The 24,813-nt window shown below is 54.9% G+C and overlaps 1 protein-coding gene across 8 annotated transcripts in view; it reads left to right on the top strand.

Moving 5' to 3' along the window:
• Nucleotides 1-5,252: 5,252 nt before the first annotated feature.
• The window catches only part of CARD14 (caspase recruitment domain family member 14), a 28,333-nt gene continuing 8,772 nt past the window's right edge, over nt 5,253-24,813 (top strand). For 2 of the 8 annotated variants that reach the window (XM_053567854.1, XM_053567858.1), the window contains exons 1-14: nt 10,541-10,969; nt 11,732-11,958; nt 12,958-13,095; nt 13,918-14,243; nt 16,043-16,210; nt 17,006-17,125; nt 17,585-17,710; nt 18,131-18,283; nt 19,425-19,541; nt 19,864-19,974; nt 21,165-21,301; nt 21,484-21,578; nt 22,910-22,973; nt 23,154-23,355. In XM_053567854.1, coding sequence (XP_053423829.1) covers nt 11,748-11,958; nt 12,958-13,095; nt 13,918-14,243; nt 16,043-16,210; nt 17,006-17,125; nt 17,585-17,710; nt 18,131-18,283; nt 19,425-19,541; nt 19,864-19,974; nt 21,165-21,301; nt 21,484-21,578; nt 22,910-22,973; nt 23,154-23,355 — 1,968 coding nt within the window. In that variant the 5' untranslated portion in view covers nt 10,541-10,969; nt 11,732-11,747. Of the gene's footprint in view, nt 5,352-10,539; nt 10,970-11,731; nt 12,005-12,957; nt 13,096-13,917; nt 14,244-16,042; nt 16,211-17,005; nt 17,126-17,584; nt 17,711-18,130; nt 18,284-19,424; nt 19,542-19,863; nt 19,975-21,164; nt 21,302-21,483; nt 21,579-22,909; nt 22,974-23,153; nt 23,356-24,813 lie in introns of those variants that run through there. The other 6 variants (XM_053567855.1, XM_053567856.1, XM_053567860.1 and 3 more) reach the window with 6 other exon arrangements.

The raw sequence follows: 24,813 nt of genomic DNA on the forward strand, positions 1-24,813 counted from the left end.
TCCACAGAAGGGTTTTCCCTGTTAAAGTGTAGCACCTGCCTTTACAAGGTCTGTAACACCAGGTGACTCACAGTGTCAAGGTGATTCCATTCTGTTTTGTTGAGGGTAGGCAGTTAGGGTCTGTTGCGTGTTGAGAACATGCCTTAGTTATGAACTCTGTTAAAATAATCGCCCTGTGTAGCTTTGTTGTGCTGCACATAGTATCTACTGAAAAAGCAAGAATTAGCAACCCACCTCAGCTGTCTGTACACACTGCTTAAACTTTCAGATTAATGTTTCAGTTCTTACCAGAAACCTCCGTTACCATTCCAGGTAAAGGGTGCAGGCATACATCTGGTCTTATCACTGTTACTGATGGAAAATTAAAGTCCAGTCTGGGAGGTTCAGGTCTGTACAGCAAGGGCAAGAAACAGGTCCAGCTCTGAGCTCCCTCAGCAGTGGCCCCACTGTCCAGAAAAAGGTTTCTTGGCTTGGTGCCTGTATCTCAGCAGCTAGGGTGCCAGCCACATACACGGGAGCTGGCGGGTTCGAATCCAGCCCGGGCCTGCCAGACAACGACAAGTACAACCAATAAATTGTCAGGCCTTGTGGCAGGTATCTGTAGTCCCAGCTATTTGGGAGGCTGAAGCAAGAGAATCACTTAAGCCCAAGAGTTTGAGGTTGCTGTGAGCTATGATGCCACTGCACTCTACCCAGGGCCACATGGTGAGACTTTTATCTCAAAAAAGAAAAAAAGAGAAGAGGCTTCTCAGTCTGGAAGGTGTTCAGGCGTGTCAAGCTCTCAGTGTGCTTGCTATCCCGGCTCCTCACTCCCCACACTTTTTATTTTAGGGAGGAGGTCTCCCTAACCCACGATAGGTGTCCTTGCTTGCTGTGTGGGTATCCAGGGCAACAGGGAAGGGACACAGGACATGGTCCCAGCCAGTCAGGAGCATTATGAGCTCTGGCAGCTGTTGTGGGATGGCCAGTGGCATAAGAACAGCGCGGAAGTTGCCACCTTACAGAACCTAACCTGTCCCTTTTACCCACATTGGCTCCTGGAAATGGAGAAAGTTGGCGTGGCTTGCCTTTTCCAGGAGTGGAGGAGGTTCGGGGGCAGTACTGCCCAGTTGCGCTGGGTTCACCTGAGTCATTTGCAGGAGTTGACCTGGAGAGAAGTAACCTGTATCTGATCAGAGGGGCTGAGACCTCCTGCCAGAGACCTCGGCCACCACCTGTTATTTACCCCGTTCCCTCTTAGGCACAGCCTCTCCAAACCCACTTAGCTAGGACAGGGCCCCTTACTAAACTGCCTGACCCATCTCACTGCAGTCCCATTCCAGGCCCCCACACTGGCCGGCATTCAGAGGAGGACAAGGACAAAATGTAAATATATAGGGTAATTGAAGGTTTTAATAATTGCTGTGATGAAAATATAATAAGGTAAAGTGGAAGAGTTAATGGGTTGCTGATTTACCTGGATGTCTGGAGGAAGGTGCAGCCTGAGCTAAGGTGAGAGGCATTGGCTACAGTGGTCCATAGGAGTGGAGTGTTCCAAGAGGGGACAGTGAGATGGGCATGAGGTCAGCACGATTGAGGGGTGGGGTGGGAGGAGAGGTGAGCCGGGGACAGATCACACAGGGTCTTGGAGGGTGAAATGGAGTTTACATGTACATTGGTTGCCATGGGAACCACTTGGGGTGGTCTATGGTGGGGACATGGCTTTTGATAATTGGTTAGAAACATGGGCTGGCTGCAGCCAGGGTGGAGGAGGGGCAGGGGTGGTAGAAACACTGGCAGGAGGGCTTAGGAGTGAGGCCAACAGGGCTGATGGAGAGAAGGAGGATCAACTCCTGGGTTTCTGGGATGCGCATTTGGTAGCACATTCACAACTGGGGAAGCCCTGGGACTTGAGTCAAAATCAGTACGCCTGTAGTCCTGGCTACTTGGAAGGTTGAGCCCAGGATCTGTGATTGGCCACTGCACTCCAGCCTGAGCCAGAGAGCAAGACGGTGTCTCTGGAAAAAAAATCAACAAGCCCAACCAGGAAACACTCGTGCACCCACGCTCACAGTAGCATTACCCACCAGAGCCCAGTGGCCATCAACAGACAAAGGAATAAACAAATGTGTCCACTCAGTGGGATAAACAGGAACAAGGCACCAACCCACAGTACAGCATGGAGGAACCTCGAAGGCATCCTGCTTAGTGAAAGAAGGTGGGCAAAAAGGCCACACACCATACAGCGCCATCCATGTGAAACGCAGGGGACGGCCGGGCTCACAGAGACGGACAGCAGGTGGGGGCCGCACAGCGCCATCCATGTGAAATGCACAGGACGGCTGGGTTCACAGACGGGACAGCAGGTGGGGGCCGCACACCCCACAGCGCCATCCATGTGAAACGCACGGGACGGGTGGGCTCACAGAGACTGGCAGCAGGTGGGGGCCACACAGCACCATCCATGTAAAACACACGGGACGGCCAGGTTCACAGAGAAGGGACAGCAGGTAGGGGCTGCACACCACACAGCACCATCCATGTGAAACGCACAGGACCGCCGGGTTTACAGAGAAGGGACAGCAGGTGGGGGCCGCACAGCACCATCCACGTGGAACGGCTGGGTTCACGGAGGTGGACAGCAGGTGGGGGCTGCCCGGAGATGGGTAGGGTAGAGGGACTGCTTAGTGGGAGTGTGGTTCCTTGCTGGGGTGATAACCAGGCATGCTGACTTGGCTCTGTGGTCCCAGCTACTTGGGAGGCAAAGGCAGGAGGTTCCCTTGAGCCCCAGAGGTCAAGGCTGCTGTGAGCTGTTAAGACTCCACTGCACTCTACCCGGGGTCACAGAGCAAGACCTTGTCTCTAAAAAGAGAAATAAGTTTGGAACGAGATAGAGATGGTAGAAGTCACATAACAAAGTAAAATTAATAAATGAGACTGACTCGATCGCTATTTTAAAAATCATTATTTTTAAATGTATGAAAATGTGTCAAACTGTTTATAAAACCAGTGTATTGTGCCCCATGATCGCATTAATGTACACAGCTGATTTAATATTAATTAAAAAATCATTATTTTTACATTGTGTGACTTTTACCTCAATTTTTAAAAAGAAAAAAAAATCAATAATTGTGACTTCACTGGGTTAAATTTGAGGTGTCTGGACAGCCGAGCAGAGCTGTCTGTAGGCAGCTGTGAAAAGTGACAGGAATGGCTGGTTTTACCTGTTTCTGTGGAAACGGCCGCTTCCCACCTTTCCTTCCCCGCCCCGCCTTGCACTGTGTTGCTGGCTCAGTCCAAGTCCAGGAGCACCACAGGCCTGCCCAGAGGCGGCTCAGAAGTTGAGAGTCTGTTGGGAACATATCAGCATATCAGCGACATCCTGGGAACTCCCAGCCTTTAGGTGTGGAGTGAAGGCACCTCCCAAGTGCCATGCCTGAGTCTGGCTGGCATCTGCTGGTGACAGGAGTCGAGCGGAGGGTCCCTTCTTCATCCTACGCTCTTGGGCTCCAGGTTCTCTCTGGGGTTTGGTTTTTGTTCTTATAGGGCCAGGATTAGGATTTCAAGGCAAAACCAGAAACCTCCTAATCCCTACGTTTCACGGACATACATGTATGAAGGACCTGGGAGTGTGGACTCAGCTCTACTCCTAAGTGACACAGAGCAGCTGTCAGTGGGGTCCATGGGGACAGAGATGGCTTTGCCTTCAGCATGGAATCACTGAAGGACAGGGGCTTTCTTCAGCTGTTTCTAGAGCTCTCGATTTCTGTTCTCAACAGCAGAGACCCAGGCAGCGCCCCTAGCTCAGTGAGTAGGGTGCTGGCCACATACACCCAGGGTAGTGGGTTCAAACCCGGCCTGGGCCAGCTAGATAATGACAACTGCAACAATAACAACAAAAAATAGCCAGGGTTGTGGCAGGCACCTGTAGTCCCAGCTACTTGGGAGGCTGAGGCAAGAGAATCGCTTAAGCCCAAGAGTTTGAGGTTGCTGTGAGCTGTGACACCTTGGCACTACTGAGGGCGACATAATAAGACTGTCTCAAAAAAAAAAAAAAAAGCAGAGACCCAATAAGGCCCCTTTCCACCTCCAGGCACTCTGGGGGCTCCCTTTTCTCTCGTTGACAGCACCTCTCTGTGTTTCTATAACTATCGAAAACTTTCTATGCGCCCAACATGGCGGCTCGTACTTTCCCAGCACAAGGCGGGTTCCAGGATTAGCCCCACTGAGACCTGAGAAAGCCGGGCAGTGGGCAGCTGGGACCCTACTCGGGACCTGTGTCTGCCACCAGCAGCTGGGTTCTTATTGTGTGGTGGCCACGCCCTCATATGTCTCCCTCACCAGGAGAGGTGGGTGGAATTGAAAATCAGCCACCAACTCCCGTGTGACCTTGTAAATGACCTTCATCTGTCTGTGATACTCCTTATGGCACGGGCGGTAGGGACAATGTCCCTTCTCTCCTGGTCTGTGTCTGCATCCAAGGGAAGTGGGCACCCAGCCAGTGTTTATTTACGCTCAGGCAGTATTTATGGACCGTCACCTCCCTGAGGTGGGGACCGCAGAGAACAGGAAGGACAAGAACTCTGGTCCTCAGGAGATTACAGGCTTAGTGGGGAGGCAGGCAAGAGCCCCACCTGGAAGGAACACGCACCATGTCGGGGTGGGACGTCCAGTGGGGACAGTGAGCCAGGGCAGGGGTCAGAGGCTCAGGTTGGAGCTCTGTGGATTCACACAGGATGATCTGAAGAGGCCTCTCTGGGAAGGTGGCCTTGAGAGGAGGCCCGAGCAGGGGAGGGAAGGAGTGCTCCCCGCGGCAGGATCAGCTGGAGCAAGGCCCTGAGCCTTCCCTCTGCCTGCCCCAGGTGCTCGGGGCCTGGGAGGAGGGTAGCAGGGCCCACTGCAGGAGTCCACGCAGATGGCAAGGAGTGGCCAGATTCCAGATCTGTCGCAACATGGGAGGACCAGGACTTCCATCAAAATTCAAATAATAATTACAAAATGTTGATTTTAGCTCCATGGTGTTACTCAGACACTTCCCGTAATCAGTCATGAGGACCAAGAAGGGCCCCAGAATTTATCGTTATACCTTTCCAAGGGTAGGAATGATGATGAACTGAGCTGACTGTCCACGGAGGAGCGAGGATCCTCCCCTACCTGAAAGCCTCCCCTCAGTCGCCACCCTCTGTGGGTTGGCCAGAGCATGGACACTCCTAAGGCTCTCACTGGCCTCAGGGACGACTGGTGCGTCACTGTGCGTGGAAGCCTCATATAAGCCACTGCTTCTGTGGGCCGTGCCCGTCAAACCTGCTCCTCCACTGCTGCTCAGCCCAAGACTGTGACACACAGATCCTCACTTCTCTGGGACCAGGAAGGTGAGTGTGTGTGTGGCTGCCCGAGGGAGCAGGTCAGCAGACGGGAGGGCAAGTAGGTCAGGAGGGGCTGAGAGCTATCCTGGGGGTGGGGGGTGTCCCCCATTAGGGGTGAGGGTGGCTGGTTTGTGGGCTGAAGAGCAGAAAGCTGAGTGCCCTATTGCTTGGTCAAGCTACTGGATCATTCTCCGGCTGCTGAGTACCACCTGAGAGCCGCCTGCCCGAGCAGTGGAAGGAACCTGCCCCCTCATTGTTGCCCTGGGCTGAGAGGGAGGGCACAGGGGGTTCTCAGTTCAGGTATTGAGTGAGCCGGACCCACACCTGCTCTTGTGCTGAGGGCGCAGCCAGGTGTCTATGGCACTATGGCCGGGATTGGAGCTGCACCCCCCTCCCCCACCAGGTGGCCACCTGCCTTGTCCCCTCATCTGTGGCCTCAATTTCCCTGCCCTTGCCCTGACTCGTGCCTTCCTGTGCTTGGCGTCTTGCCCTCAGAGCGGGTGCATGTGTACGTGTGTGTGTGTGTGTGTGTGTGTTCGTACATGTGGGTACATGTGTGTACAGGTGCATGTCCCCCCGTGTTTAATTGCCACTTGGGGATGTAGTGTAAGCTGCTTTGCTGCTGGCAGAATGGACTAAAGTGGCTTCTACTTGGCTACACCCCCTTATGTCCTAACCCAGGTGGCCCCAGGCCTCCCAGAAGCCTGTCGGTGGGGTCTAGTGGGCCCTGGAGTAGCTCTCTGTAGCTGCCCTGGAGAGGCAGCTTCTAGCCTAAGCTGGCCCGGCTCCCTGGGACACTTTGAGGGGGGCATGGAGCATAACAGAGGTGTTGCTATCATGGCCCCCACGGGAGTCCTGTGCTGCTGCGGAGGCTGTGCCCAGAGTTCCAGCTGCTGCCTGGCCCTGAGGCCTCTTGGAGCCTCAATAAGATGAAATACCAGACAGCGCACCAGCATGACTCTGCTGACAGCAGAGATCGAAACTCTGTGCCTTACTCTGTAGCATTGGGGTCTTTGGCTCTTTGGTGCCAACTTATTCACAGGGTCAAAGAAACGTCTCTGAGGCACAGTGTAGGGACACCCGTATTTCCCATCTGCCTTTGAAGCTCCAGGCCCAGGCCAGCACCTGTGTGGAGCAGAGGTTTCAGAGAGATTCAGGAGAACACAAGGGTTTCACAAAGGTGCTCCACTGTCTTTCAGTAGGTGGAAAGTTAAGAAATCCTGCCATGGCCAGGCCTGGTGGCTCACACCTGTAATCCTAGTGTTCTGGGAGGCCAAGGCAAGTGTATTATTTGAGCTCAGGAGTTTGAGACCAGCCTAAGCAAAAGCAAGACCCTCTCCCTACTAAAAATAGAAAAACTAGCTGAGCGTTGCAATGGACGTCTATACTCCCAGCTACTCAGGAGGCTAAGACAAGAGGATTGCTTGAGCCCAAGAGTTTGAAGTTGCTGTGAGCTGTGACACTACAGCACTCTACCCAGGGTGACAGAGTGAGACTCTGTCTCAAAAAAAAAAAAAAAAGAAAGAAAGAAAGAAAGAAAAGGAAAGGAAAGAAAAGAAATCCTGCCCCGAGAGTAGGGAACCATTATCTTCCCGACCAATGCAATAGTAGTCCACCCAAATCTCCCTCCCCACTTCCTGTGGCTACTCCAGAACACTCCCCACTTCAGCCAGCACCGTCACCCCTGGTTGGCCCTCCCCGACGCACCAGCCCTGGGAGGAGCTCAGGAGAGAGGCCTCTGTTGGCATCTCTGGGGCTGCAAGAGCCAGGTCTTTGGGTGCCTATGGCTTCCATCCCCGAGATGATTTATCCCTAAACCGAGTCAGTTTGTAGAGAGAAAGGGCGACTGAGGGCCATCACACAGGGATGAGAGGCACGAGCCAGAGCCATCCGCAGGCATCTCATCCATGGGGAACACTTCTAGGATGTGGCCCATTTCCTTCCGTTTGATCAACTGGATTAACTTTATTTTCTGAAGTAATGACTTTATAGGTTTTATTGAAACCATACAGTCTCATTCTATCAAGTCTAAGCAATGCCGAAAAAGAAGAAAGCAAGTTTTCTTAAAAACTACCACCACAGGGCAGCACCTGTGTCTCAGTCGGTAAGGCACCAGCCCCATATACCGAGGGTGACGGGTTCAAACCCGGCCCCGGCCAAACTGCAACCAGAAAATAGCCGGGCGTTGTGGCGGGCGCCTGTAGTCCCAGCTACTCGGGAGGCTGAGGCAAGAGAATCGCTTAAGCCCAGGAGTTGGAGGTTGCTGTGAGCTGTGTGAGGCCACGGCACTCTACCGAGGGCCATAAAGTGAGACTCTGTCTCTACAAAAAAAAAAAAAAACTACCACCACAGGGCAGTGCCTGTGGCTCAGTCAGTAAGGCACCGGCCCCATATACCGAGGGTGGTGGGTTCAAACCCGGCCCCGGCCAAACTGCAACAAAAAAATAGCCGGGCGTTGTGGCGGGCACCTGTAGTTCTAGCTACTCAAGAAGCTGAGGCAAGAGAATTGCCTAAGGCTAGGAGTTGGAGGTTGCTGTGAGCTGTGATGCCACAGCACTCTATCAAGGGCGACAAAATGAGACTCTGTCTCTAAAAAAAAAAAAAAAAAAAACTGGGGCGGCGCCTGTGGCTCAGTCGGTAAGGCGCCAGCCCCATATACCGAGGGCAACGGGTTCAAACCCGGCCTCGGCTGAACTGCAACTGAAAAATAGCCAGGCGTTGTGGCGGGCTCCTGTAGTCCCAGCTACTCGGGAGGCTGAGGCAAGAGAATCGCTTAAGCCCAGGAGTTGGAGGTTGCTGTGAGCTGTGTGATGCCACGGCACTCTACCGAGGGCCATAAAGTGAGACTCTGTCTCTACAAAAAAAAAAAAAAAAAAACTACCGCCACAGATAATCAGCATGTGAACGGCATTCCATTCCGGAGCCTCATTCTCTCCTGGCTCTCTCCTCTTTCACCTTCCTCTCTCTGGCTCGCACACGCACCCACCCACAGAATGACAGCTGGGTGGGACAGACAAATGGACAACTTGGATGGATGGATAGACATGCAGCTTGAGGGGCAACGTTTCATAAAGACAGGGTCATATTCTACATGACTTAATGTAAAATTTTAATCTGAGCTGTAAGAACTATCACTTCCATAATCAAACACCCAATGTTAAAAATGAAACGACTGTCAATCCCCATGAAGATTAAGATAAGAAACTATGAAACAGTGGGATGGTGCCCAGCATTCAGGGTGGGATGACACCTTTTCTCCCACCCCCACCCTCACCTGCCTCCCTGGTTTCCATTGCTCACGTTATTTCTTACTTAGTCAAGGTAGAGAATCTCCAAATTCCCACTAGGAATGGAGCATAACAGATGCATAAGGTCATCCTGCAGGGCCGAGGGCAGCAGGGCCTGGGCCTGTCCTGAAACAGAGCTCAGGGCTCCCCCTGGACAGGCCCCACTGTTGGAAGCTGTGGGGGGTCTGGGGTGTTTTCTTTGGCTTCCCCAGATCCTGCCCAGAGTGGTTTCTCTTCAGATGCCCAGACAGGAGGACCCTCCATCCGCCTTACCTCCGCTTGCCCCTTGGCCCCACTGTATGTGTGTCAGGCCTTGTCTGCCAATTTTCAGAGTTTGTGACAGAAAGTTGCTCTCCTCGTTTTGTGACTACAGCTTAATTGTTTTCATTTTGAAAAAGTAATTTGGGGTTCATTTTTCCAAGAAGTGGGGGAGAGGGATTGTGTGAGTCTGTGGCCTTGGCTCCTTTGCCATCTACACCGATATCACAGGCTGGAGTTGACCCAGAGCCTCTGTGCTTGCCATGATGGGGGTGGCTGCACTTGTGTGGTCATCTTTGAGGGTGCTATGGGATCCCCAGATGCCTCCGCACGAGTCAGAGGCATTCCTGGGGTGCCACAGAGGTCAGCTGAGATGAGCAGGGATTCTGGAACGAGGAGCTGCAGGGACACACCCGGACACACACTCCTGCATGGGGAGCCCAGCCTGGGGTGGGGGCGCTGGACAGTCAGGGGCCTGACTGAGGTGGAGACCCAGCCCACACTATAAGAGAAAGGCAAGGAAAAGGAGGCTGGTGCCCCATGCATTGTGCACAGCCACAGGGGAAGGCAGGTCACCATAGGGACCTCCTCACTCCCTCCTTCTCCCTCCTAGCACAGATGGGACGGAGGGGGAGGCAGCAGCTGTGAGAGCCTCTTTTACTGAACACCTTTGTGGAGATGTAATTCACCTGCATATCATTTTCCTCCTAAGGCAGCTTTGTGTATTCCCACATGTGCAAACATCACCAGTCAACTTTGGGACATTCCATCACCTCTGAAGGAACCATCCTGCACCCCTCAGCTACCACCCTCCAGCTGTGGGGGTCTGGGGACCCCTCGGCTATGCAGAGTCCAGCGGGGGTTGTGGGTGTACACCTGTGCCCAAGGCCCTGAGCTTGGTTTCTTGTTCTGCCCCTGCTGACTTGAAATTCCGAATACTTTTTCTGAAACAAATGCATGATATTTCCATTTTGCCCTGAGCTCCATAGATTCCATAGCTGATCCTGACACAGGGTAGAGGTTCCGGGAGCTCGGGAGCCTTCTGTTGATGTGTGCTGCCGACACACATCCCTGGAGCTGGGCGGGCACTCCAGGACTTGGGCCAGTTTCCACTCCCCTTGTACTAGTTTCCTGTGGCTGTCACAATAAGTTACCTCCAACTGGGTGCTCAATACAACAGAAGTTTATTGACTCACAGTTCTGGAGGTGTCAGCCACACACCCCACGGGAGGGGGGTCAGCTTCATGCCTCCCTCTGAGTTTCTGGTGTCGCCACCAGCGCTCAGCCTTCCTCGGCTTGTGGCCGTGTCACCCCCGTCTCTGCCTCTGTCATCTCATGTTCACCCTGCACATCTATGTCTCGCCTCTTCTGATAAAGACACCGGTCACTGGACTGGGGCCCACCCTGATGACCTCAACTTGGTGACATCACCACAAGCCCCAGCCCCAGATAAGGCCATCAGTCACCTGTTCCCCAGAAGAAACAGCAATGGGATGTGACACCACAGCAGAACTGCCACTCTGGGGCTGCTTTCCCCTCTCCCCATCCCCCCCCCACCAGCCCTTTGCCCAACCATGTCCCTTTCGAGAAGGTCGTTTCTCTGGGTGGAGGTTAGAGGAAGAGTATCAGTGGGGTCTGGCCCCGTGCTGAGCCCCACATGGGATTGTGGACATTCTGAGTGACTGTTCTGCCTGCCAACTCTCTTTGCTGTTCTGGTTCACACTAGTTCAGTTCTTCCTCCAAGTACTAAAGAAGTTTCTATAGTTTCCGAGAAAACAGCAGGGCTCAAAGGTCTGTGGAGTCATTTCCTGGATCAGAGTCTGTCTTCTTCTTTTCTACCTTGCATTTGTCTTTGGCAACCAAACTCTGCGTTTTGGAGCAAGTTGCATGGCTAGAAATAGCTGTCAGGTCATCTTGGCACCAGTGAGGCTTCAGTTTTGTCCACCCCCCGCCCCAGCAGCCTGCAGGAGGAGCTGGCACCACACCTGCCCCAGACTTTGGAGACTGTCCCAGCAGAGGAGCCAGCGGGTCCCACCCTGCCGCAGGGAGCTCCTACAAAAAACGAATCTGAGCCTCTCAGTGAGTACTCAGGGAGCCCAGGCCCCCTGGCTGGATGGTGGGGCCGGCCTTGAGGACGGACTTTCCAATCATTATTTTAGATAAGTGTTAATTTGCTCTCAACATTTCTAAGCATCTTTAGTGTATAGACCTTTTTTTTTTTTTTGTGGTTTTTGGCCGGGGCTGGGTTTGAACCGGCCACCTCTGGCATATGGGACCGGCGCCCTACTCCTTGAGCCACAGGGGCCGCCCGTGTATAGACCTTTTTAAGAGGACCCCAACTCCAGCCGGCCTAGCCTGCCATTCCAAGTAAAAGAATCAGATCACGGGATTTCGTAGGTCTGACAGAAACGCCCCCAGCTGTGCCCAAGAGATTCACGAGGTGGTGGCTTCAGCGCTATGCGATGGAGAAAGATTAGACATGAGCTGATGTTCTTCCACAGAGGCGCTGATACGCCCCTGTGCTTTACTCATGTAACCGAGTTTAGTACACGGTTGCAAAAGGAGCATGTGTGATCTTGCTGCATGTGTCAGTATGACAGACCTCTAAGACATGCAGAAGGCCACGCCCCACGCAGAGCCTTGCTGTTTGCTCTGATGGGGAGAATCCATCTGGCATTGATCCAAGAATGGGTGTTCCCCCGTCCTCCACCCCACTGGCCACAGGACACCAGGTCCAGGCAGGACGTGGAGAGAGGACAGTGCATGCGGGGGTGTGTGTGGAAAGTGCTCCCTGGCTCCAGCAGCTGTGTCATTGATCCCACCCCTTTGCCTCGCATGCAGGGTTCCCAGCAACGTCATGACAGAACTAGGCCGCAGGGACTCCACGCTGATGGCGCTGGACGAGGAGACACTGTGGGAGATGATGGAGGGCCACCGCTGCAAGATTGTGCGCAGCGTGTGCCCCAGCCGTCTCACGCCCTACCTGCGCCAGGCAAGGGTGCTGGGCCAGCTGGACGAGGAGGAGGTGCTGCACAGTGCCCAGCTCACCAACAGCGCCATGAGAGTCGGTGAGCGCGGCTGCCCGGGCCCCGGCTCCTGGCCTCCTGCGTGAGGGTAGGGAGCCCAGGGTGTCAGGGAGCAGCACCATGACCGAAACGTGTCCTCTCACAGTTCTGGGGTCTGAGAGTTTGCAATCCAGGTGTCTGCAGGGCCCTGCCCCCTCATGGCTCCAGCGAGAATCCTTCCACCTTGCAGCTTCTGGGGGCCCAGGGCTCGGGCAGCATTGCTCCCACCGCTGCCTGCCTTCACCTGGGTCTCTTCTGGTCTTCTGCCTCTTATACAAGCGCTTGTCACCTGGATATTTAGGATCATCTCTCTTTTCTCAAGATCTTTCACTTAACTACATCTGAAAGGATCCTTTCTCCAAAGGTGCCATTGACAGGTTCTGGGTGGACTTATCTTTTTAGAGAGGTGGGGCCATTCAAACCACCACAGATATCTTTGGAATCAGTTATGATGGTCTGACTAGCTGTGTTTATTCATTCAAAAATGGGGATGCTAATGGGTTTACCATATAAGGTTGTTAGGAGAATTAAATGAGTTACTTTTTATAAAACAATCACTGCAAGACCTGGGCCACAGAAAGCAGGTGACAGGTATCAGCTGTTAACACTGCGTCTGTGCACATCGGCCCTACAAACCTCAAATCTGGGACAGGTTTCATCCCAGCTGAGAGTGATGGGATCTGGGCCCTGGGATTGGAAGGGCTCTGGATGCGTCCCTGGGGCCCGGGACGCTGCTGTTTGTCCACACACAGGTCTGAGAGCATTGCAGCGGGGCGGTGCCTCTGCTCCCGTCCTGCACGCCCAGGCCTCGGCAGAGCACTGGGTCCTGGTCCCAGGCTTGCCCTTCTCATTCTGGCTGGGGCCACAAGACTTAAGGGAACCTACGTGAGCAGTGAGGGGTCATCCAACCCCGTAGATCCCAGATACTGCTTCACCTCCCTCCCTAGATGTGCCAGGGGGTGAGGACAGCTTGGCAACTAGAAGAGGATTCTCTGTCCCCAGGGCACTTGCTGGATCTGCTGAAGACCCGAGGGAAGAACGGGGCCATTGCCTTCCTGGAGAGCCTGAAGTTCCACAACCCCGACGTCTACACCCTCATCACCGGGCTCCAGCCTGGCGTGGACTCCAGCACCTTCAGTGGTAAGAGCTCTGCCTTCAACTAAGAGTCGGCCTTGGCTCCTGGTATCCCCCAGCAGGACGTGCTCCCTGCAGGCTGAGGTCCCTATCCCTGGGTCCCCCGTACTCTGTGAAGAGACCCCCACACATGTTGGGGGTGAGGTAAGGAGCCTCTCAGCCTTGGGCCCTGAAAGGTCTGTCCCTCTTACCCAGCTCCAAGTGGAGACTCCTGGGGTGCAGATTCCACATCTGGGACTTGCCAGGGCAACCCCGCGCCAGCTCTTGGGAGGGGACAGAGAGGCCCGCAGAGGGTGGAGGGACACAAAGCCTTCTGTGTGTTTGCTGTGTGTCTGAGTGAAGGCTTATTCACGCTTACTCCTGCTGGGTGGGAGACAAGGCCATTCCATTAACTGAGTGATTTGGGGCTTTGCTGAAGGAGCTGTTGAAAGTTTAGCTATTCAAAGGAGGAAGACTCACATAACTGAAAGCTGGATAATAAACAATTTTTTTCTGTTTGGCTGAACAGTACATATTTACATTGTTTAGAGTTCTGTTAGGCAAATTCTTATGTTTTTCTTGTGATGACATTAAAGTGAGTTAGCTGTGAGCACATCTTAGCTGACAAGGGTCGGTGTATCTCAACAGCAGGCTCTCAGGGGGAGGCCAGAGCTGCTGATTCTTGTGCCAGAATCTTGAGTCCTGCTGTCTATTTAACCAAAATGCCAAGTCTGGTTGAGGCCCAGAAGCCTTTAGGGAGATCACAGATTAGGGCTGGGGCCCTGCCTGGGAGTCGGAGTGAAGGATGTGAAGACCCCGCAGGCCTCAGCCCCCACACCCTTGCCACAGGCCTCATGGAGACATCCAAGCTGACTGAGTGCCTGGCTGGGGCCATCGGCAGCCTGCAGGAGGAGCTGAGCCAGGAGAAGGGGCAGAAGGAGGCGCTGCTTCAGCGGTGCCAGCTGTTGCAGGAGCGTCTGGACCAGGCGGAGGCCCGTGCCCAGGGCCTGCCCCAGCTGGAGGCTGACCACAGTCGCATGAAGCGGGAGGTCAGCGCGCACTTCCACGAGGTGCTGCGGCTGAAGGATGAGATGCTCACGCTCTCATTGCACTACAGCAACGCACTGCAGGAGAAGGAGCTGGCCACCACGCGCTGCCGCAGCCTGCAGGAGGAGGTAGGCCACACATCTGCCCTGGGGCCTTTGCACTAGCTGGTCCTGTTCGGTCCACTAGAGCTCCCTGCCCCTCTTCCTTGTCCAGCCCCAGAGCCCTGGCTGAGGCACCCCCGAAGCCCATCCTCTGCGTAGCAGGTGGGACTGGCCTGTAACCACCGTGGGCTGGCTGGCCTGCCTGTGAACTGCCTGCCTCCCCAACATCTGGGGCAGGTCTGGCTGTTCTAGGCTCTGTCTTATAGACCTGCCTGCGGCCCACGCCCAGCTCTGGCAGTGACGTGGGACAGTCCATCACTGCCATCTTCCTTTGTCCTGCTCTTCAGGACAGGTGGGGAGAACAGGAGGTTTATCAGGCTCCACCTCTGACACCCTAACAATGTCTTCTACTCATTCTTTGGTTGTAGATAATGACTTTTTATTGATTTGTAAGTGTTCTTTTATAAAGAAATTTTTTTTTTTTTTTTAGACAGAGTCTCACTTTATCACCCTTGATAGAGTACTATGACATCACAGCTCACAGCAACCTCCAACTCCTGGGTTTTAGGCGATTCTCTTGCCTCAGCCTCCCCAGTAGCTGGGACTATAGGCACCTGCCACAACGCCTGGCTATTTTTTTTGTTGCAGTTTGGCCGGGGCTGGGTTTGAACCCACCACTATCGGTATATGGGGCCGGCACCCTGCTCACTGAGCCACAGGCGCTGCCCTTAAATAAATATTTTTATTATTTTATGTTTTGTTATTGTTGTTGCAGTTTTTGGCTGGGGCTGGGTTTGAACCCACCACCTCCGGTATATGAGGCTGGCGCCCTACTCCTTGAGCCACAAGCACCACCCTGTAAATGTTCTTTTATTTTGAGACAGAGTCTCACTATGTTGCCCTCGAAAAAGTGCTGTGGCATCACAGCTCACAGCAACCTCATTCTTGGGCTCAAGCAATTCTCCTGCCTCAGCCTCCCAAGTAGCTGGGACTACAGGCGCCTGCCACAATGCCCAGCTACTTTTTAGAGATGGGGTCTTGCTCTTGATTGGGCTGGTCTTGAACCCATGATCTCAGGCAATCCACCCACCTCAGCCTCCCAGAGTGCTAGGATTACAGGCGTGAGCCACCGCGCCTGGCCTGAACAAAGTTTAAAATCTCAGGGCAGGGGGCTGTGCCTGTGGCTCAGTCGGTAAGGCGCCGGCCCCATATACCGAGGGTGGTGGGTTCAAACCCGGCCCCGGCCAAACTGCAACCAAAAAATAGCTGGGCGTTGTGGCGGGCGCCTGTAGTCCCAGCCACTCGGGAGGCTGAGGCAAGAGAATCGCTTAAGCCCAGGAGCTGGAGGTTGCTGTGAGCTGTGTGAGGCTACGGCACTCTACTGAGGGCCATAAAGTGAGACTCTGTCTCTACAAAAAAAAAAAAAAAAAAAAAATCTCAGGGCAGGAAGCCTGGACTCCGTGAGTCCAGAGAGCACGGCTGTTAAGAGGCAGGCTGAGGGCGGCGCCTGTGGCTCAGTGAGTAGGGCGCCGGCCCCATATGCCCAGGGTGGCGGGTTCAAACCCAGCCCCGGCCAAACTGCAACCAAAAAATAGCCGGGTGTTGTGGCGGGCGCCTGTAGTCCCAGCTGCTCGGAAGGCTGAGGCAAGAGAATCGCGTAAGCCCAAGAGTTAGAGGTTGCTGTGAGCCGTGTGACGCCACGGCACTCTACCCGAGGGCGGTACAGTGAGACTCTGTCTCTACCAAAAAAAAAAAAAAAAAGAGGCAGGCTGAGAACCCGGTGGCTTCCCATCTGGAACAGACGCATCCCTGCTTTCTCCTGTCAGCTGTATCTGATGAAGCAGGAGTTGCAGCGAGCAGACATGGTTTCTTCCTGTGAGCTGGAATTTGAAGAGAGGTCTCTGAAGATGGCGAGTGACCTGGTGCCTGGGGACGAGGAGCTAAGCCGGCTGAAGGAGGAAAATGAGAAGCTCCGCTCGCTGACCTTCAGCCTGGTGGGTCCCTTCCCCGGGCACTTGGCGGGCCTGTCCCCAGCATCAGCCGGTGGGTGGGGGGTGTGGCTGGTGGTCTGTGAAGGTGAGGCCGAGGACAGAGAAGTGACCCATTTCCACCATTTCCTGTCTGCTTCCTTCCCTATCCCCAGCCCCCAGCCTTGGTAGAATTAACAGCTGGGAGTGTGCATTAGAAGGTCCCCTTCCCCTCTGTTGATTTGCAAGGTCATTTTGCTTTGGAGTGGACTGGGATTAAGTCACAGGGCATTAGCTTTAAGGACCAGAGAAACCTTTCTGCCCTCCTGCCCTGGTGGCTGGAGGGTGGGGCGCTACTGGGAGCAGAGGAGTAGCCCCGTCCAAGCCCTGGGATGGTGCAAACCCTCTGCTTCCCCTCTTCAGCACCTTTACATAAATAAGCTCCCCTTACAGAGGCGTTCTGGCAGAAAACACCCACTGGGCACCAGCCCCTCGCGGCTGGGTAGGGATCAGGGGAGAGGTGACCCATGTGTTGGTTTTGCCCTCTCTGGGAGATCTGTTGAAGGGGGATGCTGAAATGGCTCGAGGAGGACTTGTTATCCTAAGGGGCTTTCGGCTTCCTTTACTTTCTGTCTCCTTGGCTGTAATGAGAACCAAAATGCATCTTTTCCCATTTACCACCACTGGTTTCTCCGGGCTGTTTTCCCTGCCTCCTGTGCCGTGCTGAGGCCACATCTGTCCACACGCCCAGCCTCCAGGTCTCCTGCTGCCCCAGCGTGGCGGGGGGAGGCATCATCCCTGAGCAGACCCCCTTTTCCCCAGGCGGAGAAGGACATCCTGGAGCAGCACCTGGACGAGGCCCTGGAGAGCAGGCAGGAGCTGGTGGACCGCATCCACTCCCTGCGGGTGCGGGCTGTGGCCGCGGAGAGGCAGCGCAAGCAGGTGGCTTGATGGCCCCTTCCTCCTCGAGAGCCCTCGCAGCTTGTCTTGGGAGCAGGGGCTACATTTGTGAGGAACACTATTCTCTAATCCACAATGAGCTTAAATAACTTTGTTGATTATTTGCTGATTTATGCCAGACCAGAGGTCATGGTCAGCAGACAGGTCACCCCAGTGAGAGCCAGGGATTCAGTCAAGGAGAAAAGGGGCAGAAAGGAGATGGTAGAAGGGAAGAGGGGGAGTACTGGTATACACAACCGTGTGTGCAGCACACGGACACACACTGACAGTTAATCCCAATGTCATCAGCATAGCCACTCTCTGCCTGTGCCTTGAAATCTCCCGCTCAAGAGACAGGCCTGATGGCACCCTCCTTCACCCCCGAGAACCGCCTCCTTCCATCCCCCTGCTCCCTCATGCCCCGGGGCCCAGACCCTCTGACAGAACTCTCCCTCTGTCCAGTACTGGGAAGAGAAGGAGCAGACCATGCTGCAGTTCCAGAAGACCCAGATGGACTGCCAGCTCTATAAGGACAAGACAAGTGCTCTGCAGAGCCAGGTGTCCGAGCTGCAAAAGGAGCGAGACCAGGTGACCGGGAGAGGACGGTGGCGGGAGGGAGCCTCAGGGAGAGGAGACGAGTCCATTGCAGAGTTATAGCCGGGAAGTCCTGCCACCCACTGTCTCACAGCAGCCTGTCCTCAGTGGCAGCTGGGGCCAGATTTCAGGGCCTCATTCCTGGGTCCACACGAGGCTTCTTAACTCCCTTACCCCAGTCGTCCACCGACACACTGTCATCTTCCCTGCTCTTGATCCTGGCAACAGTTCCTGAAACTGAGAAAGTTTGTGCCCCAAGACCAGGTCCTATTGAAACTGCCAATGTGGACATGGACTGGCACGTCTGGTCTCAGCGTGTTGGGTGAACTCAGACAGGAAACAGCCCGCCCCTTCTCTAGCTGAGCCCCTGCTGCACTGGCAGGGTCCTTAGCCCTGTCCTGGCCTGGCCTGCAGGCCTATTCTGCCAGGGACAGTGCCCAGAGGGAGATTTCCCAGAGCCTGAGCGAGAAAGACGCCCTGCGCAGGAAGGTGTTTGAGCTGACGGACCAGGTCTATGAGCTGCGCACACAGCTCCGCCAGCTGCAGGCGCAGCAGCCTCCAGACGGGGTGAGTGGTTCCTGCAGCTCCGAGGGGAGGCAGAGCGGTGGGAGTGAGGGGGAGGACCCGCATAGGGCCACTGAAGAGCCATTCAGACTTGCCTGGGCCTGACTGGGGCCCTCACACTGGCTCCCATGAGTGGACGGTGCCGGGAAGTCTTAAAGACTCACAACTGGACAAGCAGAGTCTGCTTCTGAGTCCTCGGTAACAATATTGCCTAGACCAGAGGTTCTCAACCTGTGGGTTGCAATCCCTTTGGGGGTCAAACGACCCTTTCACAGGGGTTGCCTAAGACTATCGGAAAACACATATTTCCCATGGTCTTAGGAACTGAGACACAGCTCCTCTATCCGAAAATAATGTTATGGTTGGGGGTCACCACAATGTGAGGAACTGTATTAAAGAGTTGCAGCGTTAGGAAGGTTGAGAACCACTGGCCTGGACGAAATCACCCGTGTCCTGGAAGGGGGAGCATAGGAGAAGGTTCTGAAACCTGTCAAGTGTGGCCATCAGTGGAGAAAGCTGTGAATGAAACTGTCCCTGGGCAGCCGTTTGCTGGTGTATGTGATGCATTCCTGAAACATTCAAAAGTCAGACGTCCTCGAGGTGGACAGTAGATGCACGTGTGAGAGGGGGAGTCACGTTCTCAAAGAGCCAAAATTATCAGGAAACTTCTACTAATGGGCTGGCAGCCCGCCCAGCCTGGGTGGGAGGTCCCGTCGGAACCTCCTGCCCTAGGCAGGGTCCACCCAGGCCTCCTGGCACAACCCGTTGCCCACTGCAGCTGAGGGAAGACACGTGTGCAGGGAGGGACAGGCGCAGGAAGGCAAGCTGTGCTCCCTCTGAGCATGGGTGCCGCACGACCTCTGTTTCCTTCTTCACGTGTTCTGTTCCCGTCTGATTGTCCATGCGGAGGGTGCGTGCATCTTATATGTTAGCTCCAGAGCTGGGGACCCACATGTGCTCTCGAGGGGGTGGTGCCCTGTGGTCTCCTGGGTCCTCACCCAGAGGACAAGGTCTTAATGGCTTTACCTGGAAGCTGAGGAGAGAAAATCTCCCTGGGGGAGGGGGGAGGGGTGGCCATGAGTTGGAAGAAACCCACAGGTATCCACTGGGAGCCTGAACTAACCCCGGCTGGCATCTCTGGCAGCCCAAGCAGGAAGCTGGGGCCAGGGAGCCCTGTCCGAGGGGGAAGCAGCGGCTGGTGCGCATGCGAGCCATCTGCCCACGGGATGACAGTGACAGCAGCCTCCTCAGCTCCACAGAGGTAAGACTGCCGCCCCCCACCACCCTCAACTCAGGGGTCAAACCAGGTCATCCCCTATCAGGCCCAAAGCCAGAGGTCGGAGGTTGCTTCAACTGTGAGACTTCAAAGCAGTGGGAATCGATTCTCATGTTTTGGAAACAGAAACCCAGTGTCAAGGTGCTCCTTCTGAAGGCTTTTGGGGCACCCCTTCTGCCTCTTCCAGCTCCTGTGGGCCCTGGGAATCCTTGGCGCTCCTGAGCTTGTGCAACCCCCCACCCACGTGCTTACCTCTGCCTTCACGCGGTGCTCTCTCATGTTCCTATCCAGATTTCCTTCCTCTTAGGACACCGGGCATGTGGGACATAGCGCCATCTTAACCCACTCCGACTTCATCTTAGCTCGTGATGTCTGCAAATCTCCTATTTCCAAACAAGGCCGTGTTCACAGGTTTCAGGTGGACGTGAATATTCAGGGGATGCGATTCAAGCTGGCGCAGGTGGTTTCCAAGGTGCAGGACTCACTGTTCCCAGGCAGGCCTGGGTCTTCCTTTCCCAATTCTCATATCCCAGCAGTGGGCCTCCCCATCCCCCCATCTCACAGAGTGGCAGGTTCCAGCTCACTGCCCACCATCCTCTCAGAGAATCAAGGGAAGCCAGGCGTCTCCCCCCAGGGCACTAAACACACACAAGCAGGGGACAGTGTCACTTTCAGTGCCAGGACTCCATGGGCCAGAGCCAGCCACACCCTAACCTGAACCGGGTCGTGCTTCTGCCCTGTTTGAAGCCCCTCAGAGCCCCACAGCCCCCCGGACAAGGCCAGCCCAGTCTCCCTGTGGCAGTGTCGTGGGAGGGCAGGAAAAGGATCCAGGGTGCTCAGAACTGGTCTTGCAGTTCTCCTTGGCAGCGTGGGCTCCCCATTAACACACCAAAAGCTCTCCTCCCCTGGCCTGTTCCCGGGGCTTGGTAACCTGGCCACCCCTGCTTCCCTGCTTTTTGCCTGCAGCTGCTCTCTGGCTCTGTCTGGGACGTGCCTCACCCCCACGCTTACCTCTGCCTGGCTCCTCAGTCTGTGCCGCTTCCTCCAGGAAGCCCACCTGGCCTCCCACACCCTGGTGGTGGTAAGGAGAGCTGACCTATGTTTCACCATCTACTTGCCATTGGTGCCCCAGCCCAAGGATGCTGCCTTGCTCAAGTGTATACCCCAATCTCAAAGGGCCTGGCACGTGGTAGGCACTCAAGGAATACTTACTAAGAGAAGGGAGGGGTCTGATTCAGACCTGCGCTCCACTGCTGGTGCCCCGTCCTGCATGTCACACTGGCCAGAATGTGCCCAGAGTGGAGCTTCCCCTGCCCAGAGGAGCAGGCTCCTCCCTCACCAGCCAGTTGCAGCCTCCGGGGCCTCAGTTGCTTTATGTGTAAAAGGGCAGTAATACGGCTCTCAGGTTTACTGTGAGAATTGGCCACAGAGACGTGGAAAGCAGCAAACAGAGGGCCTCATGCCTGGCAGGCGATGTGACCATGGCAGGTGCCCTTCTTCCCACCTGGGCTGTGGCTCACTCTCTTTGCACAGTGGACAGCAGGGAGGGCCTCAGGGCTGTCCCTGAGCATGCCCTGCCAACCTCCACCCACTCTCCTCTGGTCTCAGCTCTGGTCGGACCTGAGTGCTACATCCAGCCGCGAGCTGGTGGACAGCTTCCGCTCCAGTAGCCCGGTGCCCCCCAGCCAGCAGTCCCTATACAAGCGGGTGGCTGAAGACTTCCGGGAAGACCTCTGGTCTTTAAGGTAGGGCAGGCTCAGTGCTGGGGTCCTTCCTGAGAACTTACCAGGGACACCAACCTGGACCTTGGGCCATCTAGGCATTGGATGTGGCAATTCCAGTCTCCTAGGCCCCAGAGCCAGGCAGGTGCAGGGGCCCTTGGATGGGTAGGGTGCGGTCTGAGCTGCAGGCTGCTTGTACTTTGCAGCAGCTGCCCAGAAATCCTGGAGGTGGACCGGGGAGCCCCACCAGGAGCTAAGGTGGGCGATGCAGACCTGGATTATGAGATCCTGGACAGAGCCGGTGAGCACACCCCACCCAACCTTCACAGTGATCCACCTGCCCTGGGGCAGAGCAGGGTGCTGAGATGGCCCAGTCTCTCTCCAGAGGACCAGTGGATAAGACACAAACTTGACCCTGCCCTGGGCCTTGACCTTGGCCTCTGGGAAAATCCAGGCAGCTGAAGCCAAAGCCCAGCTTGCTGTGTTTACTGGTACCTTTTTGTTTGGAGCCGAGGGGGTCATATTTGCAGCCCCTCATGTGGGGGGTTAGACCTCCCAGAGGAACCAGAGGCAGCAGGCGGAGGTGCTGGGTGACGGCCCCTCGTGTTTGTGAAGGCATAGCCCTCGCTCCTGCCCAAGTCCACGGCCTCCTTACCTTTCCTTCCTTCATACACCTTGCTCCCTCCTGGGCCTGCACACGGGAAGTGCTCAGCTCCCTGTTTGGAAATCACCCTGCAACCAGTAGGCAGTGGGAGTCCCCATGCTGCCCTGCACGGCATTCCCTGGTGCTTATGCCATCTCGAGACCCTGGCACACTCAGACACATCTCACAAGCTAAGAGGTCCAGCCAGCATATCCAAATGGGATGTGAGCCCATGAACAGGAAGAGCTTCTTCCTCTGTTCTTTTTCTGTTAGGATTCTACGAAATGCCCCAGTTTCCTATGTTTTCATGGAATTAACCTCAAACATACCTGGAGAGTATCATTAATTTCATCTGGCTTTGGCCATCCTCACAATGTACTTTTGCCTGTGAGCCTGGCATGGGCTGCCAGCGGCAGGGACTGTCCATCTCCCTGGCTTTGGTTCTCGAGGGCAGTTCTTGGGTGAGAGGCACAGCCAGGGACCTTGGGAGCTGTTCCCTGGCTCAGGGGTCCACAGGCTGCATCTGAAAATGAGAATCAGGAGACCCCAGGGAGCCTCTGGTCCTAGGACCACCAGCTCAGAGGCCCGCCACTGCCATCTGGGCAGCAAGAGGCAGCTACTGGCGGGTGCTGGTAGTACTGCTATCCAGAAACGCAGGCCATGCTCACACCAGGGTTGATTTTCCAAGTGAAGCCAGAAATCCAGATTATAGGTGAAATCTCTCTATCTTTAAAAATGCCAGCAACTCATTCAGGTATCACATGATGATGGGCAGAGGTCAGTCTCTCCCCATTGCAGCCCCTCACCAGTCACTCTGATTTTAGGGAAGATGAGGGCAGAGTTCCAAACATGGCAGGGTGGGGGAGGAAGTTCAGCTTCAGCAAAGGGGGTAGAATCAGGCAGGAGGTGTCCCAGGCTGGGGGCAGCAGGGCCTGAGGTTCCAGAGGGTTGTCAGTCAGCGGTGGACGTCACTCTCTGCTTTCTCCCAGACTTTCCCCAGTTGGAAAGCAGCCTGCAGTCATTCTCCTCTGGAAGCCTAGATGTCTCCACAAGGTGAGGGGTAGTAGGGGAGCCTCCGAGGCTGATTGTGGGACCAGACCAGGAGGTGGCCGGGCAGAGTGACTGTGTTGGGAGGTGGCAGGCTTTCCAAGTGGAGGGTGCCATGGAGTGGGGAGGAGGTTTCAGAGGGCTGGGGCCAAATGAGCATGTAAGAGCTGCATCTCACTGCTGCAGCAGCAGCAGCAGCATCCCAGTGCGGCGGAGGCCAGCCCGCAGGATCCTGAGCCAGGTCACGGTGCTGGCCTTCCAGGGCAATGCGCTGCTGGAGCAGATAAGTGTCATTGGTGGGAACCACACCGGCATCTTCATCCACCGGGTCACCCCAGGGTCTGTGGCGGACGAAATGGCCTTGCGCCCAGGCACCCAGATCGTTATGGTGAGCGAGTGGGCCCCTGCTAGCTCCCCTGGGGCTCCTCGGGGGTCAGCAGCAGGGTGGGCAGGTGACTCAGGCAGCCTTCAGATCACACAGCTTGATGAAGAGCTGCTTTGGGCCTAGCCCAGGCTCTGACTCCTAATTTATAGAAGACTGTCACGTTAGGGGAACCCCAGCCACCTCCCCAAGCCCAGTGTTCTGGAGCTGCGGGAGCTTGGGAGCTGGTGGGATGGCAGAGCGGAGGACAAGCTAACCCCAGCAGGTCCCACACAAGGCGGCCTGACAGGGCTATGTCCTGTGGGGGCTTTTTATTTCTTTACCATGATAATCTTATTGTCAGTTTAAAGTAGGGTGATAAAATATACACATGATATAAAATTTATTATTGTAACCTGAGAGCATTTTCTAAAACTTTTTGTAGTAGTAGCCGGGCGTTGTGGCAGGCGCCTGTAGTCCCAGCTACTCGGGAGGCTGAGGCAAGAGAATTGCTTAAGCCCAGGAGTTGGAGGTTGCTGTGAGCTGTGTGAGGCCACGGCACTCTACCAAGGGCCATAAAGTGAGACTCTGTCTCTACAAAAAAAAAAAAAAAAACTTTTTGTAGTAAAAACACAAAATGTGGAGAAGATAAATGTACATTAATGTACATCCAACTATAAGTGAATATGTGGGCAGAATTACTAAACATCCAGCTTGTTAACAATACTGCTAGGCCAGGCAGCAGGCATCCTCCTCGGGAGGCTGAGGTGGGAGGAGCACTGAGCCCAGGAGTTCAAGGCTGCTGTGCTCTGTGCTCTGTGATGGCGCCTGTGAGGAGCCACTGCACTGCAGCCTGTGCCACAGAGCAAGACCTCATCTCTAAAAACAGAAAGAGGAAAGCGTGTTCATAATACAAAGAAAAATAACCCAAGAAATGTGCAAGACAGGCTTTACCATAGGGACTGGGGACAGGGTGTGGGGTGTTAGAGGGAGTGCAGAGATGGTGAGGGAGGGTGGGCTGAGCTCTTGGGCAGGAGAGTCTGGTGAGCCCAGCTGGCCTCGTCTTAGAAGAAGCTGTCTACTCGCTGGATTCTCCTAGGTCTCGAACGATGGGTGTGTTGAGTTCCCAATGTCGTCTCCTTTACTCTCCACTCCAGACCGTCCTCTCAGGCTTCCCATTACCTACCCACATGGCAGCCAGAGCAACTGTTCCGGAGACAGTACCAATACCCTCAGGGGGCCAATTTTATTCTAATGGCATTCAGATACATTTTAACTTTCTTTGTCATTGTCCTATATTCTACTAAATTAAGAATACTGGGAAGGAACATGTGGGCAGCAGGGGCTCTATAGGGTGGCCTTCACAGCTGCACTGGGGAGATGAAGACCAGGGATGCTGCTTGGCGCCCTCCCGGGCCCAGGACAGCTCCCAAACACAGAGCCATCTGGCCCCACATGGTAATGGTCCCAAGGCCGAGAAATACT

This window comes from Nycticebus coucang, chromosome 18 (genome assembly GCF_027406575.1).
Source record: "Nycticebus coucang isolate mNycCou1 chromosome 18, mNycCou1.pri, whole genome shotgun sequence".
NCBI lineage: Eukaryota > Metazoa > Chordata > Mammalia > Primates > Lorisidae > Nycticebus > Nycticebus coucang.